General features: G+C 41.5%; 1 protein-coding gene across 3 annotated transcripts in view; it reads left to right on the top strand.

The window, feature by feature from the left end:
• Positions 1 to 11,481: 11,481 nt before the first annotated feature.
• The window catches only part of reln (reelin), a 103,559-nt gene continuing 92,443 nt past the window's right edge, over positions 11,482 to 22,597 (top strand). For all 3 annotated transcript variants that reach the window (XM_085412519.1, XM_085412520.1, XM_085412521.1), the window contains exon 1: positions 11,482 to 12,027. In XM_085412519.1, the coding sequence (XP_085268645.1) occupies positions 11,775 to 12,027 (253 nt within the window). In that variant the 5' untranslated portion in view covers positions 11,482 to 11,774. The remainder of the gene's footprint in view (positions 12,028 to 22,597) is intronic.

A 22,597-nucleotide genomic window follows, 5' to 3' on the forward strand; every position in this document is an offset into this window, starting at 1 on the left:
GTGTCCCACATAACTTCTGCCTCATGTCCTTCTTAATTGCTTGCATGCTGGATGTCAGGATGGGGAAATCGCTGTCTGTGGTGTCAAACCACTCGGCATTCTCTTCGTCTGTCTCTGTCACAATGTGGCCATGTGTCTGTCATCCTCCATGCCTCATATTCCTCAGCTTGTTCTTTCACAGCTCCGTTACCATGACTGCAGGAAGGGAGGGGGCTGCTGTGATGACAGTGAACTGGGAGCTGAACTGAAAGCGAGGAGTTTGGAGAACAGATTTTGCGTCTAACAAATGCAAAAGAAGTACGAAGCTAACTGTCTGTAGATGGAGGCAGCCCCGAGCGACGCACTTTGCCTTGCTCAGAACTCAGAAAGAACTATGACTCACAGCTATTGAAAAATGTATCACACTTAAATGGTGCCAAGCCATGTGCCTCCACCATTTAAACTCACAGATATATAAAGACTGTATTCAACGCAGACAGCCCAGTGTTTGACTATTTGATATATTTAAAGCAAATTTGCGGGATGGCATTATGCTAGAAAGTGTGCAGAAAAAGGACATCGGGACATGTGCACCTGCATTTATTTTTCTTTGACATTTCTTTTTGTGTGGATTTTGTTCAGTGGAACGAAGCTCCTGCAGTTAATGCCAAAAACTGCAACATTGCATCATTAAGCTGTCCAGCTTGCAACCTGCTATGAGTCATTCTTATCACTCTCATTTGCAGAAAACCACTGCTTTCATCAAAAAGCTGTAAAACCTTACTGCACACTACCTTCTTAGTACCAAACACTTAGCCGTTTTAATATTTCCGTCAGGCTTCAGTACAGACAGCAGTTATTACATTTACCATTCATGAAGATCCCAGAAACACAACTTCAAATCAGCGGAAAAGTTATTTTCCATGAGTACAGCCACACATTTACCTTTTATTTAAGTATGAAAATGCACACAGATTCAATTATTATTAGTTAAAGGCATTTTAGCTAAGGTAGCAGGTCTTTTGACGGTTTTCTTAAATCTCTACTAATCAGTAAGTTGCTTGTTTAAAAAAAAAGGAAAGAAAAACAGTAACTTGGAGCGTTTGCCAGAAATGGTCTGTGCTGTCATGCAGCAGGCTGGCTCATGTGTGTTATTTGATCTAAACCCCAAATATTTCCAAACTGAAGCAGAGGCATTTATTATCCCCACCAGTATTTACCATTGAATTAGTTGCGTGCAGTATGTGCTGCACACGACAGTTTATTTGGTTTATAGCATCTCTGTATGAGTTTTACAGGACTGGGAGCATATGTTTGAAGGCTTTTAAAGCTTTGATTTCTAATCACTGTGATGTACCTTCATTCTGTGATGTCTTTCAAGCCAAATTGACGTACCTTTCTTCACATTTCTCAGCAGCAAATGCTTGATGTGCAATTATTTAAAAAATACTGTATCTTACTGTTGTCATGATTGGAAAATTACATTATAAACACACCAACCGATGTCTGCTTTGAGTGTTAAAAATTAACAAGGGTTATATAGGGTACAGACTCTTGTGATGATATTCTTTTGATTAATTAAAAACTTGCAACATACAATCTAACAGATAAAATCATTGTCATGTTCCTAAGAAATTTGCATTTTAATTGTTTCATTGCATTTTCTAATCTTAAACTCAGCTTTAAATGTTGATATTTCTAAACACCTCAGGTGCTCAGTGATATGTGTACATACACATAATGTGGTTCATAGAGTGCTGGGGGAAAGTCTTTAGTTACACCTTATTTCTTCATGCTTTCCTAAAATATGGCAAATAGGAACAACAATTTATTTAAAGATGTGGAAACATACAAGGCAAAACAGAGTTTCATTCGAATGAGCTTAAACGTCAATATTTTGTATGACCACCTTTATCCTTCATCCTTCACAGCCTGAACCCTTAGGCATGCTTTCTTGTAGAAGTTGTTTACTTTCAGCTGCTCCCTTGCCACAAGGGGTCGCATGTTTGATTTGGCTGAATTTTATACTGGATGCCCTTCCTGACACAACCCCAAGGGGGATTTGTGTCTCCAGCTGGAAGCGAACCAGCAACCTTTTGCTTGCCAAGTGATTGACAAGCAAAAGGTCTCTGCCATTGGAAGCAAGCTTCTTCGCAATTTCTTTAAATAGTCTTCAGGAAGAGATCTTCTGGCTTCTTAAAGGACAATCAAAGCTCTTTTTTGGATGTACGCTGCCAAGTCTGGGCTCTGGGGAGGCCAATCCATGACTGACTGCATTAGCGATATGTTTATATTTCAGCAACACAATGATAACAAAGCTGCTTCAATCAAATGCTTTCCAGATGGTTTTGCATGGTATATCACATTCTCATGGCATTTTTCTGTATTCATCTCAGGACTGGCAAGATCCCAAACACTGCTTCCTGAAATGAAGCCCAAGCTGAGAGCCTCCACGGCGTATCAAAGATGGCTATAAACACACACTATTGTACCCTTCTCCTGACCACGTCTACACATACTGATGACAATTTGAAACAGATTTTAAATTTTGGATTTGTCACTCTATATAAGGCGCATTAGCACTGATTTTCAGTCCAGTTCTTGGGTAATTTCCCTTCCTTAAGAATGACCATTTGAGATGAGGCTTGAGTGAACGGTAGATGGATCAACTGAAGGGCCAGCAGCATCTCTCAGGGTCCTGCTAATTGCTGATACTTCATTTGTCATTTTTCAAAAAAATAAAAACAACTACCATGAGGAATTTAATACCAGTAACTTGTTTAAAAGTAAGAACATCATATCTGTATATTTCATGTTGGATACTCTTGGTAATTCTTATAATTTAATTACAAGAAAAATAAAAGCCCAGCTCAAAATAGGTTAAGGTTTGCAAATGGCACTGTTAAAGTCAGATGAGCTATGACAGGTGTCCAAAACTGAAAGCTGCTTTAGATTAATGATCTTCAGGCTGCACACAAGTTCAAAGCAATACCTGCATGTTTCCCCAACATGGTTTTTAGTCATGCAACAAAAAAGAAAAATGTTTGTGCCGGTCGTTTAGCTTGAAAATGCACTTGACCTTGGTAGCAACAGTGTTTGGCTTTCTTCTCGCAAAGAAAAACAACTCTGCTGAGTGCCAGCGCAAAAACTAGTGCATACTGTATTTCTGGCTAATAATGCTTCAACGAGAATTCATGGAAACTGGTTCACATGTGAGTATTGAAAGAGAAATTCTGGAGAAAGGGCACAACAGGAAATTCAAATGAAGTACTTTGATATAAGTTCCATGGTGTACAGTCTAGGAACCTGTGAGCTAGTCTCAAAACCTACTCTTGTATAACTGAATAATTAGTCTTAGATGTTTACTTGCTTTTAACCATAACAAATTAAATGCCATTTTACGTTCTTTTTCATTTTTGTTCTGTCCAGTGTTTTGGTTTGTAACATGGCCTCACAGAGTCCCACACATATTCTGCTACTCTCCACTGGTTGCTGGCAGATTAATGTGGCCCTAAAGTGGAAAGCAAAAACAACTGAGTCACCCCTGAACTGTGTGAATGAACAGAGTTCTTTTGTCGAAGATCTTTTTTTTTGCTTTTCTTGTTTTTCCTGTCACTTTTATACTACATATAATTGTTAACGCATTGTGTCTGCAGACATTTCCATGAACAGATGTTTCACTAAAGCGAGTTTTTATACATCAACCTTTATCTCGCTTTGTCCAAACAGCAGGTTTGAGTTTGGATTTTCAGTTGTTTATGTGGTAGAAGAGAACCATAGAATGTGGGGAATGTTGATCCCACTGTCGTTTAAAGGATGATGCTGTACTTACTCTGCATGGCTTACTCATTCATCAAGGTGTCAGTGTAGCCACTTCCAGAGATTTTTGTCCTAATTGAGGAGTGGAGGACAGAGGACATGGGATTTTTTTTGTTTTTAGCAGCCATGAGGACTTATGCTTGATTTTAAGAGGGAAAACTTCTGTCTTAGTGTCTGAACACAAAATCTGAGTATTTAATGCCTTCATCTGTTAAAGCAGAGAGCGCATGAATGTCTAGATCTAAAAGGTTGTCTCTAGCTAGCTTAGCTTGTGAAATTTTCTTAAGAACATCAATATGATTTTTCTTATTTCGATTTTATACATACACCCACTACCTACTTCAGCACCCCAGTTTTGTTTGGGGGGAGGGGGGCATGTAGAAATAGTCAAGATGAAGTTCAAACCCAACGTGAGAATGGGCAAAAATCCAATTCAAGTGACTTTGAACATTGCATGGTTGTTGGTGCCAGACAGTCTGCTCTGAGTATTCCAGAAACTGCTGATCTCCTGGGATCATCAAAAAGTGGTTTCTTGAATATGACAATGAGTTTACTGTACTCAAATGGTCTCCACAGCAATTAGATGACAGTCCAAAAGAGGACTCCGTTTGGATGTGACGACACTGGAAGTTTGCATCATGGATGTATTAATGACACGTCTGCAGCCAACTGTGTGATACTCTCATGTCAATATGGACCAAAATCTCTGAGCACCTTGTTGAATCTATGCCACGAAGAAGTAAGGCAGTTCTGAAAGCAAAACATGGTCCAACCCAGTAGGAACAAGATGTTATAAATAAAGTGTCCAGTGGGCACGCTATCTCAGAATGGTACAAAATATCCTGCATCTAGATCCATATCAAAGCTTTACATTTGATATGATGATGTTGAGGCAACCTCCTCCACTGATCAAGTTTTAATCCAATTCCATCTATAACGTAAAGAATAATCCTGCTAGCAAACAAATAAACCGATTCAATCACGTAACTTCTGACAACCCAGTGCAATGAACAACTATAATGAAATACAAGATTAACTTTTTCAATTCAGTTCAGCTCAGCAGTCACCTCAAGGTGCTTTATTTTGTAAGGTAAAGATCTTATAAGAATATAGAGAAAACCGTAGTAATCTGATCTTCTATGAAAAGACAGGAGGAGACCCTGTTATAATGGTAGATGGCCTGTATTTATATAGCGCTTTACTAGTCCCTAAGGACCCCAAAGCGCTTTACATATCCAGTCATCCATCCACCCATTCACGCACACATTCACACATATAATATTTCAAGTGTTGCACCAAAGATAAGTCTAATAAAAAGTTTTACTGTAGGCGAAAAAAATCAAGAGGAAGATTTTCTATCAGATGGCTGAATTTTATCAGAGATGCATAAATTTGACCTGCATAACAAAGACTACATGAGGATGATTGGTATAGAATAGATGGAAATCCCTCACCTATGGCCACGAGCTGTGGGTAGTGACCGAAAGAACGAGATCGTGGATACAAGAGGCGGAAATGAGCTTCCTCCAAAGGGTGGCTGGCCTCTCCCTTAGAGATAGGGTGAGAGGTTCGGGCATCTGGGAGGGGCTCAGAGTAGCCGCTGCTCCTCCACATCGAAAGGAGCCAGCTGAGGTGGTTCGGGCATCTGACAAGGATGCCTCCTGGGTGAGGTGTTCCGGGCATGTCCCACCGGGAGGAGGCCCCGGGGCAGACCCAGGACACGCTGGAGAGATTATATCTCTCGGCTGGCCTGGGAACGCCTTGGTGTTCCCCCGGAAAAGCCGGAGGAGGTGGCTGGGGAGAGGGAGGTCTGGGCTTCTCTGCTTAGGCTGCTGCCCCCGCGACCCGGCCCCGGATAAAGCGGATGAAGTTGGATGGATAGATGGAAATAGATACTACAGCACACAGCAGTAACAGAACTAGACCTTCAAATGATCCAAAGGAAAACACTGCTTTTTTTTAACAGTTTTAAATTGATTAATATTTATTTATAGTTGGAGCAGAAGTAAATCACTACATTGATTTTGCAGTCTTTGCACACTGTTATGGACTATGTATGGTTAAAGGTGCATTTCAAGTCATTCATTTATTTAGTGAGTGTCAGCAGCGTTTTTTTTTTTTTGGTTGTTTTTTATTTATTTATTTTTTTGTGGTCGCTGAACCTACGTGTAATACGTACAGTACAAATAACAAATTTAGTGTCATTAACAAAACAAACTGTTAAGTGACGGCTGTGTGCAGACAGGAATAGGACCCAAGGTGCAGACTCCAGAGACAAACTTAAACCGAAGCAGCTTTAATGTTGAACTCAAACATAACATAACTGGAAAAAATCAAACTAAACTAACACCGGCGGAATGACAAAACACACAGCAAAATAAACGGTAGATCGCGACACGGACACAGAGAAACACAGGGCTAAAATACACAGAGGGAGCAATCAGGGAATGAGTAACAGGAGGGAAACACAGCTGGGGCAAATCAGGCCTAACGAGACAAAGGAAGCAAAACCAAACACATTAACATGAGACATGGACTTTCAAAGTAAAACAGGAAACATAACAGAGACTGAACAAAAGACACAGACTCACATGCAGTCACTACAACAGAGGGAACAGAGACGTGGAACCAGGGCAGACACAGACCCTGACTGGACACGGGGATATAGCAGACAGGGGAGACAGCAACTAAGGATTACACAGACAGAAAACCAGAACACTAAAGCTCTAACCAAACCCCACCCAGAGAACCTTAACTAAGAATAATCCTAAAACCCGTAAAGCAAAGCTAGAATATAATGAAATAACAAAATCAAAAAACCAAAAACACAAAACACTGGGTCAACGACCCAGGGACCCTAACACAAACTTGAAAACTGTGTTTTCATTGTACGTGGCCACGGCTGAGTCCCAACAACCAGTGAAGTTGTTCCTTGTGCAGTGGCCCAGCAAGAGAGTTTTGGGGTGAATATGGCTGTTTTTATTTACGCAATGAGCAACTCACCCCTTCCTTAACTCCTTTCTAGGGAGAGAAGCTTTTCATGGGACTAATTGGAGTGTGCAAGCCATCACAGCGCCGAAGTGTTCCCGCAGGGCCTCGCTTTCAATTTTTCTCTTTCCTTGCCTTCTCCCCTCATCCAACACCCAGGCTTTTATTATCATTCGCCATATCAAGTAAACAACCTGTTAGTGTAAATTAGGGTCCGGTGAGTGATGAGGCGACACGTCCGACCCCTCCGGCTTCCCCTGTCGCCCCTCTCGCTCTCTGTCAAACTCTTTCTATCCCTTTGAGCTCTTTTCCTCTTTTGTGCCCCCATGCTCTGTTCTGCCTTGTTTGGCACGTAGCCTTTTCAAAGACACTGGTAGTGATGGTGGTGTGTGCATGTGTGGATGTTGGGGGCTGAAATGAAGATTGAAGCAGACAAAAAAGCCCCGGCGCAAGCTTGAGGTGGAAATTAATAATGATAAAAATAATTACTGCCCCACTCTACTCGCCCACTCCTCCCCGACCTAGTTTTCATAATGGAGAACGATAGCCCCCAGTCGCACTCTGTGTATGTGTGTGTGTGTGTGTGTGTTTTGTGTATTAATACGTCTGTGTGTGCACATAGGGGAAGGGGCTGTACAATAGCCACGGTGTAATAGATGTAGGACAGGACCTACATGAGGAATATGGAGAGATCACCAGGTTCAGGGGTGTGAGTGTTTGTTACTAAAGCCTGCTACAGGTAACAAATGGCTATCCTCGAGCGCGCCACCGGCATCAGAAACACTTGTTCAAGTATTCATTCTGTCTTAGAGCGCTCTGATTTTAGTCATGAGTTAAATTCTTCATTTTGTGCAGATGTATTTGTGAGAGTATGAGTTTGTTTGTTTCTTTTTTTCATGAAAGGTAGTCAGTGTTTAGGATGAACTATGACACAATTTATACTTAAAGTATGCAGTTATTTAGACGGGCTCTCATATACTAGCGAGTTGTCAACGTAGCCCTAAAGCATGCTATGCTGTGTCATCCTTTTAAGTATGACCTTAATTTAGCAGGTGAACATTACATTGTATTAAATGTGAATTAAAACTACCAGTTGAATCAACAGGAAAGTTTTAAGTCATACAGCGAGGCATCCAAGGGCAATTTTGCTTTAAACTTCTGCACAAGCCTTTTTGCAACCAGAGGAGTCGCCCCCTTCTGGCTGTTAATAAGAATGCAGGTTTAAGGCACTTCTGCATTGACTTAACTCTGCATATAAAGCTGATGTTGTTGTTGTTGATCTTTTATGTACAGTCTATGTTTTCAACCACAACAGCTATTGTAGTACCTGTAATTACAGTAAGAGGGAGCTGCTATCGCTAAACTCCTTGTCATAAAAACATAGTTTAAACTTTTAAGCTTCAATACATCATCATTTAATACGTCAACCAAAATTTTGAGTTCCTCTCTACTTCACTCCCGACAAAACCACAAAGTGTTGAGTCTCTTTTCTGTTTCTTATAATAATTTGTCATAAAAAATAGATTTTAAACTTAAAGCAAGATGGTGTGCTCAACTGAGAAAGTTTGTAGGACCAGTGGTACCAGTGGAAAATTTTGTCTGGTGCCTTGGCTAGACTGATTTTTTTCCCCCTTGAGTCCACTGCATCAGCAAACCCATTGTGTCAATGCAGTCGTCGCAGTGAAATGAATGAAAGGGCTCGCACACTGTGCTTTTGTCTAAATAAGTGGGGCTAATTAAAAATAATGAGCTGCGTGGGCCGTCAGTGTACCAGTCATGTAAACTATACTGTGGAAAGAGCAGCCGTCTACTTAATTATTTGTGTTGCATTATCCATCTAGGATATAAACAAGTTTTTATATAAACCAAATAAAGAGGTTACACTTCATGAACTTTACAGTTTTCTGTTTACCCCAAACTGTTACCCCCATCCTGGCCCGCTGATGCTTTACTGGAACTTCTTTGAGGAAACCAGAAGACGTTTTCTTGGTTTCTTCTTGGTTTTGTGCGATTCCCTCCTTCTGTTGTCCATTCCTCGAAAACTTCAAAAGCAACATCTTGTTCCAAGTGACGCAGCAGTACAAACCGATTTGGCTTTCGTTGGGAGCAATTTTCACCTCTTGTTCAGACTTTTCAAATATTTTATTTTCTTAAAACTATAAACTTAAGGAGTACATTTTTCACTGCATACTTCAGGCTGGAACTACAGCAAAGCATCATTTTGTGCAAAATGCTACTGTAACTGCACTTAAGGAATTAAGTTCTAAAAAGAAATCCCACCAGTGACTTAATGCATTTAGTTTAATTAAAAGTGCTTCATTAAGCCAACACAGAGCTGTTGGGCAACTGCAGACTGTTTGAGAGGAACAGCATAGGACTGTGATAACCTCTGATCTCACTCTCCAGTCTCGGCAGACAGGTCCGCCGAGCTGACCTTATAAAGAATCTGGGGAGGGCACACGCTGTTTCTAAAAAGTTGCTGCCGTCCAGTAACTACCTGCACTGTCCCGATGTACTTGTTTTCCATCGCAGTTCTGCGGTGAACGTGTCAAAACAAAGCATTACAGTACACCTGTTCATGGTAAAGTTGCTGCTATGCACTTTAGTCATCCTTTTAATGTGTTGTCCCAGCAGTCTGGTCACATGGTTATCTTGGATCCTATATGAGGGAAATGTGTGTTTGTGTGTGACTCCACAGCACTCTAAGAGTTTTTTAATGGTTATGAGAGAGAGAGAGTCTCTATAATTTGCCTATGCATTAAAAAAAAGAACTAAAACTCAAACACATGATCTCATATAGCATGAACTATGCTTAGTGGAGTATTGACAGAGAAAAAGTTTTTAAAAAAATGGCGAGGAGAGGACTGAATTTAACAGAGAAAGAGGGTTTTTTGTTCAAGCTTGACAGTACAGTTTGCATTAAGCTTATTTCACACCATGTCATGTTTTCCTTCATTATCAGGCTGGATGTAAGTGTAGCTGAAGCTTCTCTGGGATTTGTGGTTTTGTCTGGCACTTTTCACAAGTTATTATAAATCAGACTGACCACTATAATAGAAATCCACAAAGTGAGTGAAGCTTCCCTTTACAGTTGCATAATATTTGTCTTTTTGCCCAGCCGTCTTGGATGTCTGGACTGCAATGTGGATAAACACGCTGACTGGAGCTGGTCTGTGAGCTGCAGCTGCCCTGGCAGGTGAATAACTTTGCAAGAGCCAAATATAAGTCATTATATCAACATAGAGATAACAAGAAACTGACAGAACCACTTACTATATTTCTTTGTGTGTTTGTCTGTAAACAAGAGTACTCTTTAGTGCATTTTGATTCGTTGTGCAACTGTGTATTTGTATCTGTATATGTGCATATATATGTGTGTCTGGTGCAGCGTTTAAGCTGTGAAAGCAGCTGCCCATGCAGGACTGGTTGTGCGTTCTTGCTGTGGGTCAGTCAGGCTGTTTGGACATGAAGCTGCTGAGTGTGAGTGTGCGTGTGTCTGTGTGTACCTAGCTGGCTTGGGAGTGTTTATGTCTGCAATAGGAACTGATGCAACACAAACCCAGCAGGCAGCTAAAGAGAAACACCAGAGGAAATAATTGGTGGTAACAACAGCTTCTTTACGTCCACCCCCCCCCCCCCCCCCCCCTTTTGATAATAATTTATTTCATGTGTCTGTTTTGTCTTTGGCCGTGTGCCATGAAAGGAACTGTGCAGCCACTGAGACAATTTTTATGTGTTTGTCATATATCTGGAAAATGTTTTTGTCTCCACAAGGTCTGAAGAAGGAATGCTTGTTGGGTGGTGGGGGGTGCAAAGTGTATCACTTACACACAGAGCAAGAGAGAGATGGGCAGAGAAAGAGAGTCGCATGGCTGTAATACAGGTTCTTTGTATTTACTCGCAGGTGAAAAGGGAAGATATGCATGTGCTGGACGAATACTTATCCATCAGCTGGTGGTGGAGTAATGCAGGGTGGAACGGTGGCGCGGGCTAGTCTGACAGGGGAAAAAAAGTTGGAGAATCTTGTGGAAAAGGAGATTCTCATGGAAAACCCATGAAAAAAAGCGACAGAGGAGAAGAAGAAAAACAAATGCCGAGCACTTCTAAAGATGAGAGAAGAGACGGAGAGGTAGAGGTTTGAAAGAAGAAGGAGAGGGAGATCGAGGGGCAAAGTGGGAGAACAGCAGAAAGAGAGAAAGGGAAGGAGAGGGAGGTGAAGAGAGCTTAATAGGGAGGGAGAAAGGAGGTGTGATAGTGGGTGGGAGAGGAGGAGACAGTCTGGTGGATGGGCAAAAAGACAAAGGAAGAGAAGAGTGAAAGGGATCTGTCAGAGGGCTGCTTAGGGATGAAGAAACTAACAGATGCATAGAGATAAGGCCGCCAAGGTCTCCAGAGAGGGATACAAGAGTGCAATATGGAGTAACAGAATGGTTTAGTGAGAGGTAAAAAAGAGGAGATAAGAGAGGGGGAGAACGAGATTAAGGAAGAATTCAGAGTGATAGACTGGCGGAGAAGAGGGAGGAGAGAAGAGCTGGATGAGAGAGAGGAGGGAGGCCGTCTTGTAGAGCGCATACAGCACGCGTGGAGCTGGTGTTGGAGCGAACGAGAGACAGAGAGAGGAAGGGAGGGAGGGAGGGTGGGAGGAGAGAGGGAAACAGAGGGAGGGGGTGAGGTATTTAAACGCCGGAGCAGGACAGCACAGGCGAAGCTCTGAACTCCCCGAGAGTGGAGGTAGGACAGGGAGAGGAAAAAGAAGAGCAGTTTTCCTGACGACCAAGCCCACACACTCAGACACAGAAATACTGCACATACAAGCACACACAAGACGTGCACACTCTCACCCACACACTTTTGGACTTTCGACTCATCTCTGGACTCCAAACCTGTCCTCTGGAGCTCTACCAGCGCCTCCCTTGCTCCCAGCCATCACTCTCCTTGCCACTTCACCCACCTTCACTCCCTCAGCCCCTCGCGTGGTGTGAGGGCAGATGGCCATGGCGCGGGCCTCTCTTGGGGGTGCTTTAGGCTGTGCCCTGCTTGCCCTCGTCCTGGGGAGCAGCAACATGGATTTCGGGGCTCCCCCTGCGAGCTTCTACCCCCGTTTCAACCCCTTCTTCTTCCTGTGCACCCACCACGGTGAGCTGGAGGGAGCCGGGATAGCAGAAGGTGGGGGAGAGGTGCTTCTCACCCTCCAAATTACAGGCAACCCCACCACCTACACCCCTGGACAGGAGTATCAAGGTGAGCACACCCCCTAAGGTGTCCACTTTTTAAAAAAATTCTGCATGGAAAAGAGAATGGGATGTGTTTGTTTCAGCAATGTTGATGTCAATAAGGAATCAGTAAAATAGAAATGCTTTGAATTGATAAAATTGTGTATTTTAAAAAAAATCTCTTTTTGATGATTCATTTCTACAATAATGCAAAATGCATAATATGCACTTTGCAGTAAGACATACAACGAACTTATCGAACAAGAATTTTGCACACTGCGGGTGCAGTTAATTCCTTTTCGTGCAGGTGTTTCGTGCGGCTGTTGCGTGTGCACATGGGAGTTAACAGGTTCTGTGAGGTGGCTGTTGTTGGAAACCAGCATTTATGTAACTGTAATAAATAGTGATGCTGAGTGGGACTCCTCTGATCCCGATGCTCCATGTGTAGGTGGCTTCTCCACAGGACTAACGGCGAGATCCCTCCAACTGAATGAGAGTGAGAGAGAGTGTGAAGGCTGCGAGTGCGAATGGACAAAACGGAGCACCACAGAAAGAGATGCTCTGACTGATAGGGAGAAAAGATTAGGAAATCAGTGAATCGTGCTTCGACTAGAAGAGGAGACAGATACTTGTGTCCCCTTTCCCACACTGTTGTGCCGGCACCTGGTCCTGGAAAGCAGATCCCCTCTGACCTCCCCAAACTCTGCTCGTTCGCTCTCGCCTTACTTAACACTGGGGACGGTGACCCTAACAGGCCACCACAGACCGACTAAGGTTACATTCCCACGCAGCTATCATCTTAACAGAGAATTGATGTATGCACATTTTAATGTGTCCACCATATATGGTTTCCTAAATATACATGCATTGCGTGCACCTTGCTGATGTATTTGATTTAATTTAATACATTATTGTTGACGACGGAATCCAGTTATCTTAACTCTCAATTCAGAGTTTGTGTAACTGTATGAAGAAAGGAAAAAAAGGGCAGGAAAACAGATCAGGAAAGGATGAAGCAGTATTATTCTATGTCGGAAAAATAACAGCCCGGATCAGCCCTTCAGTCAAGCACCTTTAACTGGGGCCGGGCTTGTAGGGAGAGTGGGTGGGGAGAGATTTGAATAACTAGCTGGTGGATGGGAGGGAAAGCGCGCACAGAGAGGTTTAGATAATTAGCATTAGAAATGTGGTGGACTGGGAGGAGGGAGGGATTTAAATAGGGCCAAGACTGGGATCGGATGGAGTAGGGGGAGATTTAAATGACGATGAGAGGATTGAGCCGATAAGATACCAGCAGCAGGGCTTGCACAGAAAAATGACAGGGTTCCAAGCTGCTCACTTTTTTTCTCCCCCCCCCCCCCCCCCCGCCTCTGTCCCATGTTTTGGCACATGGCAGCAGGTCATTGTTACATTTCCAGGGTTTTGACTGAGTTTGCTTGGGGATGGAAGGGAAAAATGGCAAGTGAAATGCTGCTGGCTGTGTGCATAGTTGTGCAATCGTGAGCAATCCCAGTCTCGTCTCTTTTCCACCTCTCTCATCTTTTCAAACCTTGATGGTTACAGCCAGCCTTGCATGTTCTTACCACAGCCATTGCCAGGCTCATCGTGGTAGGAATTGAGTGGATTTTGAGGGGCTACACATACACAGCAGTGAGACTGAGGACGGGCATCTGTCTGCATGCCCTGCTAAATGTGGAGTGATAGAAAAAGACAAAAAAATGACATCCTCTCGTTATATGATAGAGCAGGCAAAGTGTTTTCTGGGAATAAGCTTGTGTATTTAAGTGGTTTATATTTTTCCCCTGTTTTTCTGTGCTTTTTGAACGTTAGTTTTGGATTAGATTTTGGTTTAATCTTCTAAAGCAATGTGTGATATAACTATTGAACGAAATGGGGGTGGAAAGTATTCGAGGTTCTGGCTGTATGCTTGTTGAAGAAGCTGTAGAAAAGAAAACTGAAGAAAGACTGTGAAGGAGAAGAGGTAGAGGTTAGTGGATGGAGGTAAAGTTACAGAAAAGGAAAGAGATAGATGATCTTTTATAAAAGAGACAGGAGGTGAGTGTTTCAGAAATCGAACTCAGCGTTTGGCGCAGAGCAAGAGGAAGATTCAGTGTGGCCGCACAGTAATTGAGTTTCCAACCTGACCTCACTGCCTCTTGCTTCTCTGTTGCTTTTGAGTGATAAGACCATGTGTGGGCAGTGTACTTTTGAATGTGTAGACAAGATTACGGTGTTTAGCTATCAGAATGAAATGACCAAGAGAGGCTGAGAAATGTTTGAGAGGGTGGGTGTACTGGCAGGGTCATTGTGGACAAAACAGAAATACAGCACTGTTGGGACTTTCTGAACTGCTTGGAAACAAAAGGGGAGAAATGAAAAGGTCTGTTGAGATTTGTTTGCTCACATTCGGACTCTAGGGTCGCTTCTTATTCCAGACAAATGGAAGCCAAGTGTGCACATACTGCCTACGTAGAGCCTTATCTTTTAATAAAGAGACAGAAGCAAAAAAGAAAAAAAAAGTGAGGTCACACTGGGATTTAAGGCTGTCCTCTAAATAACCAAATGACCCTTTTGAACTACTCTTGATACACTCGGGAAGCAGCTCTCTTTATTTCAATGATGTTAAAACATTTTTTTCATTTGCCGCCTGGCCTCTTTTAACACTGCTCTGGGAGTCAGCGACGGTCTCTATACAGCAACCACATGTTTATAAGAAGCAACATCAGAATACAAAACCCAGAGCACGGTTTCTAAACACAGTTAATCAGAGAAAGCTGTTTTGCATTTCTGTCATTTCTCGTCACCCTGCTGTGGAAATCTTGCGTGTTCGTCTTCACAGATGAACAATAACATTAAGAAAACACGGTGACACAGCAGAGAGAAGAAAAGGAACAGGCAGATTTGATCTAAACAGAGCATTAGATTTAAATCCGGAACTGAAGGGACATCATTTCACCGGATCGTGGAGCGTTTGGGTCTTCATTAGAAAGCACAGATTGGCGAGGGGACAGAAGGGCTGTGTGGTGTCCTCTGAAAGTCAGCAGAGAACAGCCAGACAAATGGAGGTATATAGGTAGAAATGGGGCCAGTGAGATTGATTGGGGTCTTTTTCATGTCAAGGTGTTTGCACCAATTTGTTTGTGTTAATGGCCGTACACTCTTGGAAAAAAAACCCACAGTCATGTTTATCGTACCACGACTTTTCGTATGGACATCTGCGTTTTGTTTGTGCCACTTGAAAGTGTGAGTGAGTTGTCTAGAGCTTGCTTTTATATGCACAGTTCTTGATGTCATTGTGAAGCACTGAGCCACTCACGCAACCATGCAGGTTCCAAACAGCCCATACAATGGTCTTTTTCAGTGTCGCTCAGGAGGAGGAAGGGGCAAAACAAGACGGCTGCTTAGAAAAGGAGTTGTCAGTAGATGCTGAAACAGCCTTTCCTAATCTGTCTATGGTTTAGTCCGTGGACCTTTTCCATGTGCAAATGATTGAAAAAGCCAGAGAAACAATCAACATTTCAAGGAGATTTGGACGTTGCCACTAAATGACATTCTTAGTGGGAGTTTGGTGATAAATTCATCCTCACAAAATGCCATCAGCTCATGCCACGATAACCTATGAGATTAGGCTTAGTGAATTGCTCTGTCCGCTCTCCTGTCAGTCGCCAGAAACAGCTCATTGTGCCTCGCAAAGTGAAAGAGGCCATTATCTATCTGCAAAGTTGATTACTCGTCATGGTTGGGGGAGTTTTTCTGCAAGTGTGCTGTTGACTGATGTCTGTAGAACAACATGTTGAATTGAAGGTCACAAGAACAAGGCCCCAGAAGGGTTGTAGAAAAGCAAATATTATCTTGCCTACATCACATTATGCTAGTAAACCCCCAGAAAGATGTCTTGCAAACATAGGGCCCATCTTTAGACTATCCAAACAGGCACGCGCCGGCTTCAGATTGAATGGCCAAATGACATCAATCTGCTGTGACTATGGCAGCCGCTTGGATGTCATCAGCACCTTCTGCAGTACTTAACCTCTGAGGACTGTTAAGTGTCTGCTTTCTGACCTCTGACCACTTCTTGTCAGTGCTGCATTGTTTAGAGTTCTGTTCCTGGGAAGATTAGATTAGAACTTTTTTTTTCTGTCCACCTTACATTTCTGTTCCCCTTACATGTAATATTTTGTATGTGTCACTTCACAAGACTAAGAAAACTTGAAGAAACCTTGGTCAGCAAACCATTTAAAGACTGTCCTAGATTTTATGCAGTTTTGGGAACAGCGTAAACGTGAGCAAGACTGGGGAAAGAAGTGAGGGGCGAGGGGCTAATGGTTTAATAGGGCTCTCTTGTGAGCAAAAAGCAACATGCGGACAGCACAAGCACTTTCAAGTGGTCCAAACCCGTGCATTCATTAGCTTCCCGGCCCTTCAGCCTCTCTGCCTCCTGCTGCTGTGTTTGAATAGGTCACTTCAGTGGGTAGAGAGAAGTGTGTCAAGTGTATTACTGTTTGTATGGGCTTTTTTGGGTGTGTTTGGGTGTTCTGTCTTTGTGGACACTGAATGATGAACCATTTAAAAACCATTGTGCTTTCTGAGTTATGCCAGTTTCCTTTATATCAAGGAGCAGATGGGCGAGAAATGAGAATGGATATTCATTGGGAATCTTCCCTTTGTCACACATGCACGCCTGGCTGTGTGCACAGCACTCAGCTCTTGGTGGGTGATCCATCATGACATAGAGACAGGTCAGATGTTCCGCTGGCTAAACACAAATGTCCTGATCAGCGGGCTATTACAATTCTCTGTGGCGGTGTTACAAAATGACATCGCAACATAAGTTAGTATTTTCCTGCTGTCATGGGCTAAATTGCTATGCCAATATATTTCCTTATTAATGTTCTTAAGCTATTATAACATACTGTACAAACGCATGACATTGCAGAAATAATAATAAACTTGCAGCGACAAACACACTTCTCTGTTGCCGCCTTTGTTTTCTTTTTTCTCATAAAGAGTCAATGAAAGGCTGCAGCAGAGAAATTCAAGCCGTGATAGTTGAGATGGCGCAGATGCCACCTATAAGCTACATTTCTGGAAAATTGATTTACTGCATCAGAGCACAGAAAATCTCCTTAGATAGCAGTTACATTGTTAGCCGTTGCCTGGCTGGTGCCAGAATGATGCCAGCGTGGTGCCAGGTGTGGTAGAAAAACTAAAATTGAAGGCAGTGAGTGGATCCCTGCCAGGCAGAGGTGCGCGCCTGTGCCAGTCTTATCTGGCCAAGCGGCACAGAACTGCTACATCTTTTATTTTCAATTTCCTCAACGGATTCATTTTCCAGCCAAAACAAGAAAGCTCCTAACAAGCACATGTGAGTTGTGTTTTCATTAACTTTCACGAGTGGGCAGATGAGTGGCTGTAAGGATTTTCAGGATGCTAGAGTGCATGTTTGTCTGTTGGGAGGCAGAGGGGGGGCTGATTTGGAGTGTCTGTATGTTGATAATACGAGATGTGATGTGCAGAAACTAGACTCCCGTTGTCCTAACGTGTCCTCAAATAGTGCATTTCCCATGTGTCTGTTTCTGAAGTGTGTGGGTTTTTGTTTTAGAAAGCACAAATACCAGCATGTTCCACTCCTGGCACACATTTTGCAGCCAACGTAAACCACATCAATTATAGTGACATTATGAGCTTTTCCACCTTTGATGCACTTTAGCAGCATTCTTGGTGGTGACTTTCTCAGGATTTAGCAGTAAACAAAGCTAATGGAAGCCACAGTGTGGGAAGACAATGGCTGTACTTTGTGAACATGATTGCTATTTGCTTAAAAACGCATTCAGGCATGTCTAATTTGTCATTATTCTTAATGTAAGAATTAGGACAAAGGAAAAGAAAAAAGTACAAAAGACATTTTGCAGCAGAGCAGCTTCATTTTTAAAACTGCGTAAAATAGCGTCCCTCTTTCTCTATTTGCACAAAAAGTTTATTTATCCATGTTACTTGTAAACTTGATTTCTTATGTTTGCTTTGACACAAAGCGTGTCGCTTCAGCTCACAATTCTCTGCATGTGTTTGCTCTGATTTCATCTGGAAGTTTTTGGTGTCTTATGTATATAAGTCATTGTTGATTCTTTTAAAATGCTGGCATACTAGTCCTTTTCGGATATGCTGTCTTCTTTATTTTTCCTAGTTCATGTGGAGTAGAAAAGTTTGTGCACTGAGTAACATGCCAATTTTAGTTCCATAGATCTGTTTAGCAAGAGGGTTTGTGGGTTCTGACAGCACAGAGGAAGAATCAAACATGTTCAATGTTTGATTCTTAAGCAGTAAATAAAGAGCAAAATGTCTTCCAAGCATCCAAGCCACCCAAACTAGCATGCTAGACCTACATCTAAGATTTAAAGCGGATGCTCCAGCACCTTCAGTTGATAAACCTGTAGCTCTGATAGGCTGGTTACTGTCAAATTAGGGGTTTTTTTTTATGTCTTGGAGATATTTACTCAGTAATAAGACAAGAGTGACATCCCACAGCCTCCTAACAACTTCAACACATCCTTTCTTTCATCTCATCCCTGTGTTCATGGTGCAGATGTGAGGAAAGTTAGATACTTAAGAAACTAGCTAGCTCCACAGAAGAGGAACAAGCATAAATGGAGTACAGCTTTTTTTCTTTTTCTTTTTTTTATTAAATGTCATGTAATTTTCGAGCAGCTCTAAATATCACCAAACACACAAACTTTCTGGGCAACGTTTTTGCCAGCTAAATCAGCAGCTGTTGTACTTTCCGGGGAGATGAAAATGTGACAGTGTCAGAAATGGAGAAAGATGTAAGACAGGAGTGGAGAGATGGGAGAGAGCTTGCTTTCAGAAGTAACTGCTCAACACGTGAAATTTGATAAAGAGGAAATGTGAAGCTTCTATTTAATGTCCTCATTCATTTTCGAGGTTTTAAGTCGGATATTGGATGTGTACAGCACACGTTACTGAAGTTGTGTTCTTCCATTTTGTGAAACATCACAAACTGAAGTATAATAATTTTGTGTTATTCAAAGAAAATACCAGGCAGTTTATTGCCGGATATTCAGGTTAGTTTGCAACAGTGTTTCAGGTTTACTGTGATTCAGTATGGTTACATCAAAGGTAGCAATTATTATTATATATAATATTTAATGGGATGATGTTTATTAGTTTCACTCACCTAATTTACCTTTTATACAAACATTATACGGTCAAGGGTTTGGAAATCAGCCTTTAATCCACAAAAAAACAGTGAATATTAGAGTAGCAGGTCAGCTGATGACAGCCTGTGCACAAAGAGAAATCTACAGTAACTCACAATGCAAGTTATTATGTGACTTATTTTTATGTACTCTTTTCCCTGCACTGCTACACCCAATATGGGGGTTCTCCGATATACCAAATCCCACTTTATCCCCTGTCTACACCCATTTTGGGTACAAGTCCCATTTTGGAAACCATGCTCAAGGAATGGAAAACTACCTTTTCAAAAACACAGAACTTTGAACAATAAGTAAAGGAAAGAAATCTGGTAACATGTAGAGAGAATGTCAAAGTCTGATGAATTCATAAAAACTCTGAAGTGCGTTGGGGATTTTTGAATATAAATTTAAATCATTTTTAAAATTATTCAAGTGAGAGACTTGGGTTTTTGGGGGGTTTTTTGCAGAAAGGGTTTCCAGCATACCCCTGCTGAGGAGAAAATTAAAGTCTTTTATTTCCATCGAGCACCTATTGTATACTGTGGAGAAAAAAAACATGGAGAAAACTTTCAGCGCAACTGTTTCAGCTGAACGTCAACCAGTCAAACTGATTGATTGACTGAAATTCCGTTCTGCCTTTAGTGGCATTGGTATTGGATGACAAAACATTTTACCCTCTTTGTATGTTTTATTTCTATTTATTCTCATTTAACTTCTTGCACAACTTCTTTGTGCAGAATGTTTTTTATTCACAGTTGTTGTTCATTTTTTAACACAAATGCCATTTGCTTTCACATGTTGTCGTCGAATGCAATTATCTCGTGTCTTAGAAGTGAAGTTCAATTGCGTAAATACTTCCTGGGGCAGCTGCATGTATCAGTTTCTATGATAAAGTATAATGAGAAACAGAGCGTCAACTCAAATAGCCAAAATACTCGAAACCCTGAGGGAGGGAGAGTATCAACCAGGGGCGGAGCGTGGGGGTGGCTTACGGGGCTTAAGCCCGGGTTGTTTTGTCAGAAGCCCGGGGTATTTTGGAGTGTAATTTTTTCATAGTTAGATGCCTGGCTGACAACTGTATAAAACAAAAAGTACACACAATATTCGAAGCACATAGTGCACACTGTGGGAATTTACGACTGTGCGTGAATCCCCCCCCTGATATTGGTATGATCCAAGCTCAGGCACTAAGCGACTGAGCGAGGGGGCGGGGCAGCTGCTGCCCGTGAGTGCGCTGTTGGAGAGACGGAGCCAGCCATACTAAGGAGAGCTTAAGTTTGACCAGGTACCAAAGCAAATCATTCGTACTGTACAAATAATGTAAATATGACGGTGCATCACGAAAGATTGATATGAAACTGATCACTTGACCAATATTACGTTACTTGCTCTTCAAGTGAATCAACAAATGGCAAAATGAAAAGCCGAACAAATGCTATTTTTTTTAGAGTCTTAGCTTACGTGTGTTTATTTCATATTTTCAGTTCTTACCCTCCCCGACTAAATCGGTTTCAGTTATGTACTGAAACATAAGAATGGACATTAGAGGGTTCTTTCAAAGAAAAAACTCAGGTAAATGTTATTTTATATATTATGCTTTGTATGTTGTTCAGTATATTTCTATGCAAAACAAGAGGGATTTCAGTACACAGCAGGATATTCACATTTGTAACCAGATATTTACATACACTTTAGGGAGAAAACATAAAACATTTTTACTGTACAACATCAATTTAGAGTAAATTTTTGTTTTAGATAAATATTGAAATATATTTTGAATTAGTTAAATTTCAGAATAAAGAGAGACAGAGCTATTTTTATCACTTTCATCAAATTTAGGAGTACATGTACACTAAATTTATTGTTAATTAATAAGAAAACTCCAGACGATTCCATTCTGAGCTGAAGAAGCTTCTGATAGGTTAGTAGAGTCCATGTGAGTAAATTGGTGGCACAGCTGTGGATGCATATAAGGCAAAACACAGAGCCTGTTTCTTTGACATGGGAAAATCAAGAGATATCAACCAAAACACCAGGAACAGAACTGTGGAGCTCCATAAGTGTGGCTCAAGTTTGAATACAATTTGGTGCCATTTGCAATTAAGAAATACAGACAGTTTCTCTCTTTACTCTTAAAGTTAACAAATATGTTTTTATATTTATCAATCTAAAAAAAATAAACATTTAGTCTGATTTGATGTTACAATTAAAAAAGTGTTTTTATCTGAAGAGTAAATATCTGGTTTCAACTGTATATTTGATGATTGTCAGCACAAAGAGGGAGAGAGAGGAGAACGAGGACAGAACAGATGAACAAGAGCAGGTGAGACACACATGTTAGTCAAATGGTTGTTTACCAAAAGTATCACCGTATCATAGGTCCTCATGTATCTCGTACCTAGTGTTTCTTTTTAGGTTTGTTATTTTTCAAATTCTGTATTTATTAAGTTCTGCAGGCTTGTTTGCACAACAAGGCTGAATAATTATATAAACTTTTCTCAATCTAAATAGTGTACTTTGGTAGAATTAAAAAATAAGTGTAGTGCAGGTCTATGATGATTTTTAGTGCTATCATCTAGTTCTGATTCTGGTTCTGTCTTGGTTAAGTCCTCAGTAGTCCTGATTTTGAACTGTTGTAGTCCTGTTTTAATTCTGGATCAGTTCTGGGTCTGGTTGAATTGGGGTTTAGTCCTCGTGTCTTGATGCAGCCCTGACCTTGTTCTGCCTTGCTGCTTAATTAAAAAACTAGTTTAAGGTGTCCTGCACATGTGATATATATTTTTCCCTATATGAAGTCATTCTTTTTTGAACAGAGCCTATTAATCTTTCAGTCATTTCTACACCCCCCCCCCAAAAAAAAAAAAAAAAAAATCCCACATGCATACTACTCTTTGGGCTAAGCCCCGGGTGTTTCAAATGTCTGGCTCCGCCTCTGGTATCAACCGCATTGTATTTACTGCTCAAGTTGTTTTAATAGAAAACATGAGTGACACACCCTTCTGCAGTCTATTCAAATTATTTGTATTATTTTATAATTGCACACTCCAGTTTTCCCTTTTCCTCTGCCTCTTTGATGTTCACTTTCAACTAACATGTGGTTGTAAATATATTTACAAAGTTATTTCCTTCTCAAGTCTCAGATAACAGGGCTACACGTGGCATTAAGAGTTCTCTGTGTCTATTCAAACTCCCCCTTACCACTTTGCCTCACAACAGTGTTGGTGATTCTCATCAAGGGGTACAAAGTGGCTCAAAACTGGATGAGAAAAGTGATGAATCCTTCTGTTGTTCTCTTGGGATCCTTTACCAACTGCTCTCAGTTTTGCCAATGGCCTCTTCCTTTAAGAGAAAGGAGGCTGCTGATGGAGCACTGTGCACCTCCGC

This window comes from Rhamphochromis longiceps, linkage group LG7 (genome assembly GCF_057381845.1).
Source record: "Rhamphochromis longiceps isolate RC_006_pf linkage group LG7, R_longiceps_female_GT1.1, whole genome shotgun sequence".
NCBI lineage: Eukaryota > Metazoa > Chordata > Actinopteri > Cichliformes > Cichlidae > Rhamphochromis > Rhamphochromis longiceps.